At 37.8% G+C, this 12,091-nt stretch overlaps 1 protein-coding gene across 2 annotated transcripts in view; it reads left to right on the forward strand.

The window, feature by feature from the left end:
* The window catches only part of TMEM135 (transmembrane protein 135), a 160,906-nt gene that overhangs the window by 95,134 nt on the left and 53,681 nt on the right, over positions 1–12,091 (forward strand). For both annotated transcript variants that reach the window (XM_048294497.1, XM_048294498.1), the window contains one exon: positions 3,349–3,395. In XM_048294497.1, coding sequence (XP_048150454.1) covers positions 3,349–3,395 — 47 coding nt within the window. The remainder of the gene's footprint in view (positions 1–3,348; positions 3,396–12,091) is intronic.

Genomic DNA, 12,091 nt, shown 5'->3' on the forward strand with positions numbered 1-12,091 from the left:
TGCCATGGAGTACAAGAGCATTACATTAATCTGCATGACTAGTTCCATTATTTTAATTTGTTTTGTTTTGGGTTTGTTAGAAGGGAGTTTGCTTAAGAGATAATCTTAGTGATAAGAACCATAGAAAGCATTTGAATAAGACCAATAACACATCTTGAAATAAAATTTAGGAACCACAAGCAAGTGTAGCTTTGGGGGGAGTTACTGTTAGTGATGATCTTTTTTTTTTTTTAATTAGACCAATTAATATGTATGGAAAAACCAGAGTGGCTTTTGGGTACAACAAATCATTCTTCATGTCTGAAGTAGGGGTAAATTAGAAAAATGGACTGTGTAGTCAAAAGTCCCATGGAGTATCTAACATGATCCCTGGTAATAATAGCTGATATAATAAAAGGTAATGCAACTACCATGCTGCTATTCAACTCTGTGTGAATATAAAGGTGAGAGGGGGCTTATAACCTCTAGCAGCAGAGACAGCAGTAATCTCTTCTGTGGATGAAAGTCTTATTTTAAGGAATAAAAAAATATGCAAAATAGTTGGGGTTTTCTGCATCATATATTTTAAGAGTAAAGATTTTTAACCAGCTGTACAAAGCTCCTAGTTATATATATATCCCAGTTATATAGCTTGTAAATTTGGAAGAAATTGGCTGAAGTACTAATTACTGAAGGGGCTTATTTAAACTGGGTTTTTAATTTTCGATGGTTTTTACCACTAAACCTTCCCTCAGACAGACTTTAGCTGGCAGTTCAGTTTTCTGTAGCATGCAGCCTTCAGGATCTAGGAATAGTTGCTTTGTTTTTATCAAGTGTAGCTGTACCTCTCGCATTCATTGCAAAGTGGTTGATCAGGAAGGTGATGGTTTTCAGGCTTTATGAATATATTGGAAGTCAAGTGTCATGTGCCAGTGGTTGAAGCTGCCTTAGGTCTTCTGTGAGCTGCTAGTTGCACTATGCAGTGTTGGAAGTGTAGCTCCAACACTCTGGGTGCTTCTACCAGCTAATATCACGGATCTGCCCATTTACCTCCTTCTGTCTTCATTAAATATATTATGTGTACTTCCAGTGCTTTTCCCTTTAATTACAAGGTCTGTGTTGCTTTATCACAGGCTTCAGTCCTCCTCTTTATTCTGGACGTATGGAAGAACCAGCAGCCTCCAATCAGAGCCCTTTTGTACCCCAGGAAATCTGACTATAATGGAAATGCTTAAAGAAAATGCACATAACCTCAGGATTGGGTAATGTGCGGGAAAAGCCTGAATACACAAGACTCAAGTAGTTTTGATAGTTTTAACATTGTTATTTTCCCTTTCTTTGGGCCAAGATTTTTATCTGGCTGTGAGGGCAAGTCATTTGTGAGCTGCTGCTGCTGCTGCTGTTACTGGGTCAACTGCTGTCACCAGTGTAGGCTGAGGGCATTGGAAAGCAGCTTTGCAGAAAAGAATTGGGGGTCCTGGTGGACACCAAGCTAATCATGAGCCAGCAAAGGGCCCTTCCAGCACAGGAGACCACTGCCAGCAGGCTGAACAAGGTGATCTTTCCCTTCTACTCAGTGCTGCTGAGACACATCCATAGTGGTGTGTTCGGTGCTGGCTTTCCCAAGCTGAGAAAGCTGGGATGCTTTAACCTGGAGAAGAAAGCTCTGAGGGCATCTTAATGATGCATATAAATACTTGTTAGATTATTATCAAACTTACTGGGGAAAAAAAAAGGTAAAAAAAGAATAAAAGAAAAAAGGGCAAGAAAAATACTATTTAGTGAACTGAGTGTTTTTAGTATGCAAAGGCATACATATTTTTTCAAATTTTGTTTTGTTTTGTTGTCCCCTGCCCCCCCCCCCCCCCCCCCATCCTCCAGAAAACTGGTTCTTTGCCATTTCTCACTTCCCAACATTGTTGCTCAGGCTGTCAAGCCTTCTCCCTGTGTCTCCAGAAAAACCTCAAGAGAATTGATGGTTGTTGTTTGATTGATTAAATACATTTTGAACTTTAGAGGATTAGGGCAGATTTTTTTGAGTAGAATTTGTGTTTAAAAACAAGTCTGCTTTTGCTGCTGGTTTGAAATGAAATATACCATTACCCTCATTAAATACACCTTTGCCCTAATGATTTCATATAAAATGATTTCAGATGTTCACATTTTTGATGCAGATAAATAAAATATGATAGTTCTGATGAAGGAAAAGGAAAAAATGGGTAGTTTACAAAGCAGATGTTACAGTGTCTTGTGTGACCTAGTTTTAAGTCACCTGCAGAGGATTTATAAAAGGGAAATGGTTTCATTTGTAAGGTTTTTTTTTGTTCTGAAAGTCACTGTAAAGATTTCCTGTGCAAATTTTTGTCACTCTTTCTGATCTGTTTTAACACACAGCAGCCTCCTGTTCTACAGGTTTATAACGTAATTTGCACCTCTGCCACCTCTTTCATTTCTTCTCACATGAGATGTCTGTATGGTCTCATGATCAAAACTTCTTCAACCCTTGAAAATAGGTGCAAATACTTTCTGAAAGACTTGCAATATTTCTGTAAGGATTTTGCCTCCTAAATGATGGTATGAATATGGGCCAGTATATCTAGAGCAAAACAATATTTTCTCACTTGTGAGCTGTACCTAACAAAAATGGAGTGGATTAAGGCAGGTTTCTCTGAGTTCCTCTGTGGGTGGTAAGGAGGAGGTAACAGCTCTAAGCCCCAGCAGAGAAGATGGCAGAAGGAAGGACATTCCCCTCTCAGTGCTGGAGAGCTGCTGAGTTTGCTCATTGACTCTTGTATGATGACATTGATAATATAGAGCGAGATAGGATTGTTCCATGTGAGTTTAGCACTAAGGTAAACTACTGTAAAGGATAGTCTTGATTTGGAATAGAATTAACTGCTCTCAAACTGGCTGGAAGGCAGTTCAGCAGAAGGAGCTGATTATGCAGACATTTTAAACACCATGCCTTTTAAACTGAAACAATATGATATTTGAATAAATCACTAAAGCAAAGACTGCTAAAATATGATGTTTAAATTTCAGTTCTAATATTTTATTGTTGAAATTCTGTTGTTTTATACTTACTTTATTACTTGGTCTTTTATTACAGACGCTTTTAAGTGGTGCCATTTGCTGTGTCTGTTGTCCCACTACCTTGGCGTGTATTTCAATTTTTTAGCTTCTACAGGAATCGCTCAAAGTCCACTAGAAACTAGGCAATCCTTTTGGGTGGACTCAGACAAGCTTTCATTCTGGGCCCTCAAGCACATAAATAAAGTGTAGTTTTATAGCAAAAGTTATAAAATCTTCATGATCCAGAACATGCAGTAGTAGTGTGTTATGTAATAACACTCTTTCTCCTTCTTGTAGGTCCTTTTGTTCTGCATCACAGCTGCTCTGTTCATGTTCTTCTTCAGGTATGTCACTGGTATATTTATTTATGTGGTAAAAATTGTTTAGAACAGTGTTTCTTAGAGTTTACTGTTTTTTGGTATTCATGTGTATATTGTATATTCTTCACTCAAGCGGAGTTGAGTGGAGTGCTTCTGTGGCATCACCCACTTCTGTGAACATAATTGGGCTAAAAAGGGAAATGCCAAGTCTTCTGGAGAATGTACTGATTACTTAAGGAGTTTTATCTCCTAAGTATGACCCTGGAGATCTAACAGTGTAAAAACAACTGAAATCTGCCTTTCATGGCTCTTTTCAAGAGCTCATGGCAGGAAGATCACATTTTCTCTTCTGGTAAAAATAGAGAACAGGAAAATCAAATTTTGTGGTCTTAAATAATATCAAATATTTGATATTTATTTTTTAATAATATCAAGTATTTGATATTATTAAAAAAATGCATGCAGGTGTAACTACCTTCTTTCAATTTTCGAGTAAACTTGTTTCACATGTTTTCACAAGCTTTGAATTGTATTCCTGTTTTAAAACTCACAGTAGTGGGAGATGGATGAGACACTCATTTTAATGACTTGTTTCTTTCTTAGTTTGCAATATATATGTATGTCATTTATCTTGTTTCCCTTTAAATACCAGACCTCTCAAATTTTCTTCATTATATCTCAAGTTGGAAAGTTGCTTTTTAAAGTAACCTTTGACTACAAACCTTTGACTTAGAATTTTCTGCGGCATGCAGCCATCTATGGTTCTTCAAGTGTGATCCCCTGGTAATTGCAAAACTCTGGAAGCTGCAGCTTCTTTTTCATAATTCCATTACTTACGGATATTGGCCAAGAACAGTCTGTGGATAGAAGAGGGCTGTTAATTTAGGGGATTCGAAGAAATGTTCCTCCTTTCATTTATAACCCATTAAGAACCTTGCATTGGCAGTCTTCTTGCTTTATTTTCTTCTACGTCCCAGAGTGAAACCATAACAGCCTCAGAGAATTTGTCTTGTAAGGTTCAGGTTAAACACCTGCCTGCATGAATGCTGATCGAATGAGCTCAGAGCACTAAAATTCTGGTCAATACTATAAATATTGTATGATCTTGGAGGAAGCTAGTTGTCTCCTATTTATGTCTTTGGTAGTGAACCAAAATTTTCTCTCTAGTTTTAGAGAGAACCTGCAATCACAGGTCTGCAGAGAGATCTGCAAAAATCACAGAATCCTCAAATAGTTACGTCTGAAAGGGAGCTTCAAGGTCATCTAGTTCTAACCCCCCTGCCACGAGCAGGGACATCTTCCACTGGACCAGTGCTCAAAGGCCCGTCCAACCTGGCCTTGAACACTTCCAGAGATGGGGCTTGTCAGGGAAACCGTTCCAGTGACTCACCACCACAGGGTATGCCACAGTAAAGAATTTCTTCTTAATATCAAATTGAAGCTAACCCTCTTTCAGTTTGAGGCCAATACCTCGTCCTGTCACTACATGCACTTGTAAAAAGTCCCTCTCCAGCTTTCCTGTAGCCTCTTTAGAGGTGAGAACTGGCACAGAGCCCAGACGAATTTGGTGTATTTTTCCCTGACCTGACACAGAAACACTGGCAGTTGAATGGGCTCCAAACCACTTTCTCTTCTAAAATAGTGACTCCATGCCAAGGCTGATGGAATATCCTGTTGAGCAATCATCAACAACATCTAATTCCTTTTGTCTTTGTATTTTAACAGAGGAATTAAAATAGATGATCAGGTTTAGTTTAATTCTTGGGGAAAAACATCTATTTGTAAACACCAATGAATGTGCTAAGACAAGGTAAATTTGTCAAAAATAATTAGCACAGACTGGTTTCTGAGGTGGGTTTTTTTTCCTTTCTTGGTGTAATCAATATTGTGAGTAGGACTCCTTCACAGTGTGCTACTTTTCTGAAGAAACCAGGTTTAGAGGGATCTGGGTGAAAATACCTCTGGGTATGCACAGTCTAGTCAACTGCTCAGGGAGAAAAGACAGCAGAGAGGTCACTTAATAAGGCCTCAGAGTTGTCCATTTTTCTGGACTGGCTGTGACTGTGAGTTGGTCGCTGTCTGAACCCATATGGGAATTAACCATTGATCCCCTTCAGTAAGATTTTGGACAGCCCTCGGAAAAATCTTGTGTGGAGTCCCAGGGAAGGCAGTCTTCCTGTCTCTGTTGCCATTTAAAGCAGAAAATAATTGGGAGAGTCATTAAATTACATTTCCTATTTAATGGCTCAAAATCACTTCAGCTTTTTTCTTAATCATAAGTGGATCAAACTGACAAAATCACATTCATACTTTTGGAATTAACACCTTATTCAAAGTCAGATCTGTTTGGCTTGTAGAATATATTCCCAGTGACTATAAAACACTGTTTACTCTTACCTGAAAACCAGAAGATTCTCTTTTGCATTGTTTTTAATCAGTTTCCGGAGTGGCTGTTTTATCCTCTCCACCCAACTAAAATGTCAGCCAAGGTACTGAGAGCAGTAGCAGTCACCAATATCATATATCATCTCTTTCATTATTGAAGATAAAATTCTAGTATCTATATGGTGTAATTTGAAGCTTAAAACATTTCTGAAAAGAGACTTAATATAAGTCTACCTCTACACTATGAAAGTCTGAGTGATGCTTGGGAGTCAAATGTTGCAAGGAATAAAAGCAAAGTAGTAATTATCTGAGTTCATATAAACTGCCTTATCTGGGGTTATCAGGTTCTCTGATCTTAAAAATGATTACTGTTACCAATAGGTAGCCCTGGTTGGCACTGCATTCCTAACAGCTCCAGATTCAACTAAATTTGGCTACTATTTCTGCTCTGGGTAGTTTTGAGCTGAATAATTTTCCTTGCGCAGCTTATACCATGATGCGCGGCAGCTGCATCGGCACTGAGCCAGTGGTTCTGATTGGGACAGCGTGGAAAGCAGAGATGCTCCACAGCATTCACATGGACTTTCATGGTCATTCTTAAGTAACTGCATACCAACATGGCTTAAGGTGATCTTTGCTGAATCTAGGAGATAAAAAGTTGTTTGTGTTGGAAGGTTCAAAACTGTTTTCTTCATGGAAGAATTGAGACATGTTCTATACATCACGCAGCTTCCAGGGTATCTTCTACGTTGCTGTGTTAATAGCAGCCTGTAAAGTTGAGTTTGCTTAGTGTTGCTTCTGGAAGGCCAGTGCTCTGGTTGATAGTTACCCATTAAAAGAGGAAAAAAACCAATATGGGACATAATTGCAACATGATTTTACCTCTTCCTTGGGGTGGGTGTCTTCCTACCCATCCTACTCTTACAGGAAATACTGATGTAACAGATGTATGAATCCTGGTCTATGGAAGTATATATATTGTTCTTCTTGATTTATTTGAGTATTTCCTTTTCTAGTATCATGATTTTCTTCAGAATCTCATTATAATGTCCATCTTATATTATTTTCTAATCAATTCTGTAACAATGTAATAATTGTAAAAATTCTGTAATCATCCTGTGATGATGAGGCAGGTTTCATACTAGTTGAAAACTTCACTGAGCAGCCCTGATATTTATCACTAGAGTTTCCCCCAAATTCTGTTGGACTGTACAAATGCTATTGCATCTGCTACAGGACAAGAAAAAAAAGGTGCTAAACCTCAGGTGTTAAGGAGTGAGGTTACAGAACTGAAATGGTAGAAGGAAAAAACAGGAATAATTACTCTGGAATAGATAAAGTGGGAGGAGAGTCAGAGTGAAAGGTAAATTCTGAAGAGAAATACAGAAAGGAAGACAGTAGGAAGAAGGAAGGAGAGAGTGACTGAAGAAGAAAGAAAAAAGGTCATGTCAGGAGACAGGACAAAAAATAGAAGAATATACTAGGAAAAAAGCAGCTGAAATGCAGATGATAGGTTTACAAGCAACAGAGTTATATTTACAGAGAGAGGAAGCATATTTTAGTGCAGTATTTTTTTGTTTCTTCTCTTCCATCCTCATCTTGTGGTACTTTTCTCCTATCTTGGACCTCTGTTTTTTCTCAAAATGCTTCTGCTCCACTCCACTGGAAGTGATGAAATTAAGATGCATTATTCATTTGTGGATAGCTGTAGTATACACAGTATGGTGAAATCTGACATACGTATATTTAATTCACACATATAGGCAACCACAGTTGAAACAGGATTGTTCCCCTTCCACCCATTTTTGCCTAAGAATCTTAGATGCAGAAGTGTGTCTGGGGAGAGGAATGTTCTTGTATCTGTAGGATATTATCTGAAAGAATTAATTTTTAGGTGATACCGAACTCCACTGGCTCTGAATATTCACCGCTTACTCAAAAACCCCAGTAGTTTGTGGTGTGATCTGACGTCATTGTGTCAGCTGATGTGTTGTGAGTAGGACTTCTTCACAGTGTGCTACTTTCCTAAAGAAGCCAAGTATTGAGGTGTCTGGGTAAAAATACCTCTGGATATGCACAGAGTCTGGCCAACTCCAGTTCCCTTCAGGGAGAAGAGACAGCAGAGAGGTCACTTGGTCAGTCCCCAGAGACCATTCTTAAAGTGTCTTGTAATAAAAGTACGCTTTTCTTTAATGCTTCTAATTTTTTTTTTAAATTGAAGTTTGCAAATAATTAAGGTTGTGGGCAGAAAGGTTTTGATTATACCATGGTTTCATGCCATCTTATTTCAGTTTGAATAATTCCTGGTACTGTCCAGAATACTCTTCTAGAGTAATGGGATAGAATGAAATGGAGAAGCAGGAGGGATCCTACAGTGTGTAAAATAAATATTTGTAAAACATGGTGAAACTGTTGTTTTAGTATCAGTTTCATTTTGAATATTACACATGGGATTTTTTTTGGAAGACTGGTGCAATGGCTGTGCATTTTCGTGTTTGAAGAAATCCACATAATACAAAACCTGCAATTTCCGTACAATAAATGAACACCTACATGTAAATCCTATCCATATAAACTTAGAAAATCCAATGATGTGTTGGCAGACTACACTACTGGTTGCTATAGCAGTTAATCCTTAGACCATATACTACCAGCTTATAATATGCACATGTTAATTCATCTGAACCTTAAAATGCTCTGAACCTTAGAAAGCAAAGCTCCACCTGTGAGCTGAAACCATCTATTAAGGGAAGCTGGATGTTTCTGATGATTGATTGGTCGTAAGTTGAGGATGAAGGCTGCCTTCTCTAGAGGTAAATGCTAAAGTGTTATTTTCTAAAACAGTAATTTCAGACAATCTGAAGTTACTGCTGTGATTTCACAAAGCAGGACATCATGTTTTGCATAACTCAGGATTTGCATAGCTCACAGCAGAAAGCTCTTGATCTTTTAATGGCATTTATATATTATATGCTGATTAAAAATGGTTAATGAAAATAACATCTAAGAAATGCAGATGCAGTGTCATATACTGCTACTAAAGTAGAGTACTGAAACTTGTGTAAGTCACTGAAAACCTTTGAGAAAGGTCCTTTTGTTCACAGGGCCCTTTATGCTATCTCATTGAGGAAATTCTAGCCTCCCAAATTACAGCTATTTGCTCTTCTTTCTCTGTGAAACACATATCCTGTAATTTATTCAGTATTTTTGACACGATATTTCAAAGTGCCTTTATTTTCTTTTAAAAATGTGTGGTACCAGTGCCTTGTTAGTCTCTTGTTTCATCACCTAAACTGCTTGAAAGATATTTTTGCTTTATAATTCTACTTTCCTTCTGCAGTAGAATCAGCAAGCTTAACAGTCGGAGTTGCTATTATATGGATTTAATATCAAGTAATCTTCCCCTTTCTTATAAAGATTATTTTGGAGCCTTTTCCAATTGCTGTAGAATTACAGGACTGCATTAAAAGTCCTCTGCTGTTGAATTATTAGGTAATAAATCAGAAGAAAAAAAACAGATGAGGATTTTTTTCCATGTTTATGTATGATTTTTACTGTCCTTATATAAACATCTCAAAGTTAGTGACTCAAAGCATTGTTTTGGTAACTGTCATGAAACTTGATTTCTGAGGTATTTTGGATGACCTGGTGAGTAGATGAAAACATTCAGCCTCCTAAGAAATGCTATAAATATCAGTTTGCTTTATTTAGTGTGAGCAAAAGTAGAACACGGATTGCAGGAGAGGGTTGGGGATGAGAAGATAACCTTCTGGGTTAACTCAGGCACTTCTGGCAGAGACCTGCTGCTGGACTTGCACAGACTGGGTTCAAATATAAATGTGGGTAAAAGGTGAGATAATTCATGTTCTGTTTATGTCCCAATAGAATAAAAAGTGAAAAAGGATTTTTACTTTTTTTCTTCTCATGAAACATCTTTTTTGTTCTCTCGTAGTCTTTTAGGAGACTCACTGCATTTTAGTTCTTTTGTCTCTTTAAACTTGCTATGCCATATAGTACTTTTGGGTTTGGTTTGAAGGGAAGTTTTGTGGATTGCTGAGTTTTGCGGAGCTCTGGTCCGAGCTTTCTGCTCCATTCACAGGAGAGGGAGACTGATCCCCTCAAGCTAATGCTGGACACACATCTGTAGTTCAGAAATGTTAAAGATGTATCTTCAGCATATTTTTATTAGTGCAAGAATTCGAGATTTTTAGATTTTCATACAGGTAAGAAGAATATGTGGACCTAGAGATTTTACAAAGAAAATGTATATTTAGGGTGGAAAATTGTAGTGTCCAGCAGGATTAAGAGAAGCATCTTTCGCTGGTTTGTGAGCCTCTCCTGACACTCTTGCACCTTCATTGTTTGGAGTGGCTGCTATACAATATCCATGAGCAAATCCCACTTTTGCTATTTCTGTGTTCTTATATTTACAACTGCAAATGATTATTTCTCACCTATTCATTTGGGTAGTACTGGAGGAAGAGGACAACAGTAGTATCCATAAAATGAGAAGAAATCAATTTTGATCCCCAAACTAGCATTAAGAGAACCTTACAACAATTAGATCTTTAACATATCTCTAGGGCCTGTTTCCAAGACTAATCTTCATCTTTAGGCACCTATTTGACATATTTAAGTTAGGAAATAGGAGGGAAAAATGGGCATATCAAGAGGGCAGTTCCCATCTTGTGTAGGTTTAACTTCTGTTGCAGAGCTTCCTCTCTCTAACTGATGATACAGAGGATTGTGCACCAAACTTAACTTGCATAGTTCTAGGTGGAATACATCTAAGCTAACATTTTTCTCTAAAGTTACCTAGAGACCGTATTAAAATTATTCTGAGGGATGGTGAGTGTTTAAAATTAATGAAATGCTGAGATACTATGGTTTTAATTTTTTTCTAACCTATTCTGCATACATGGCCCATATTATCTTTCCATTTCTTGGACCCATTTTTGGCTTTAATATGAAAAAAAACTTACCTTGTGTTCTGCTAATAAGAACAAAAAACCTAAAGAGACACGTATACTAAACTATTTAAGTATTGATTTTTTAATGGGTTATTGCCAAAGTTTTTGGATGGAAATGACAGGAAAAAGACATCATAGAACAAACTGCTCTCCTGCTTGGAAAAAATATGTGAAACATTTGAAAATCTCCTTCTGAGTTCTAAATAAAATTATTGTAATTTTTACAGTAATATAAAGTTCAAAACTGCAGTAAACTGTGATCTCTTTAGATCCTTCTCAAGGGGAAAAGTTAAAGTATTTATACTTTTTTTGTGTCCTGGAGATGCATCTTTGGAACTGGAAAGGTTTAAATTTGCCGATATTTATTTCTGTCTTTCAGAAAGTACATGCCAATTTGGTAACAGTATTTAAAATATTGCTTTAAATTAGAGATTTGTCATGTAATGTTAATTTTATGAAGTTTTTTTCTAGTACCTTTTCTTGAGAAAGAATGTGTTAACAAAATATTAAGTTTGGTGATTAGAATGTAGCATTTAATATTCGTGTTTGCCTTCTGAATATATGTGTTTGTGATATTGAAATGTTACTAGAGCAGTCTTAGTCTTGAGATACCAGGAGTTATTGGACTAATTTCCTGAAAATACTCTGAGAGAAAACTTCTGACATTTTAATGATGATCGTTGGTCGCGTGACACCTGTTGCATTTACAGTTTCTCCCAAGGAGATACACACCACATCAGCCTTTAATCCTTGCACTCGTTACTTTATGGTCAGCTGTGGTATGGCTGTCACGCCAAGCCAAGCAGTGTCACCACATCCATGCGTACCCCCAGAAGAGGTGCAGAGTCCATATACACCATAGGAAACTAAACCAAATCTGAGAGCCTGTACTGCAAGATTTAGGTGTTCAAAGGGATAAGCATAAATAAATTTACAGTATTTTAAACACTCCTTCTGGTAGTAAGATCAAAGCAACTGTTACCTGGTGCTGAGTCATGCAGGTGTCATCTCTGCTTCCCCCCGTCCGAGCCGGCAGCTCCGCAGACTCCTGAGCAGCAGGTGAGAGTGTAGGAAAGGTGAGATAGTCACAGTGGCAGTGTCACTATCAGCAGAGACAGATGATTAGCATTGCTTTCCCAGAGTTGGGATCGATTGTGAGGAGTGGTGGTGGGAGCCAAGGAGAGGGAAGGGACTGGGAGGAGGCTCTGTATGGGGCTGTGTGTGGTGGGAAAGCAAATGCTCCTCTTGAATGCCTTTCAAAATATTTTTTTCTTTGGATCCTCTTGATGTTGACTGATGGGTTACACTGAGTTCCAAAACTGGCTGCTTCCCCTTCCCCTTATCTGATGCACTGCTTGACCAGAG

This window comes from Corvus hawaiiensis, chromosome 2, assembly GCF_020740725.1.
Source record: "Corvus hawaiiensis isolate bCorHaw1 chromosome 2, bCorHaw1.pri.cur, whole genome shotgun sequence".
Taxonomy (NCBI): Eukaryota; Metazoa; Chordata; class Aves; order Passeriformes; family Corvidae; genus Corvus; species Corvus hawaiiensis.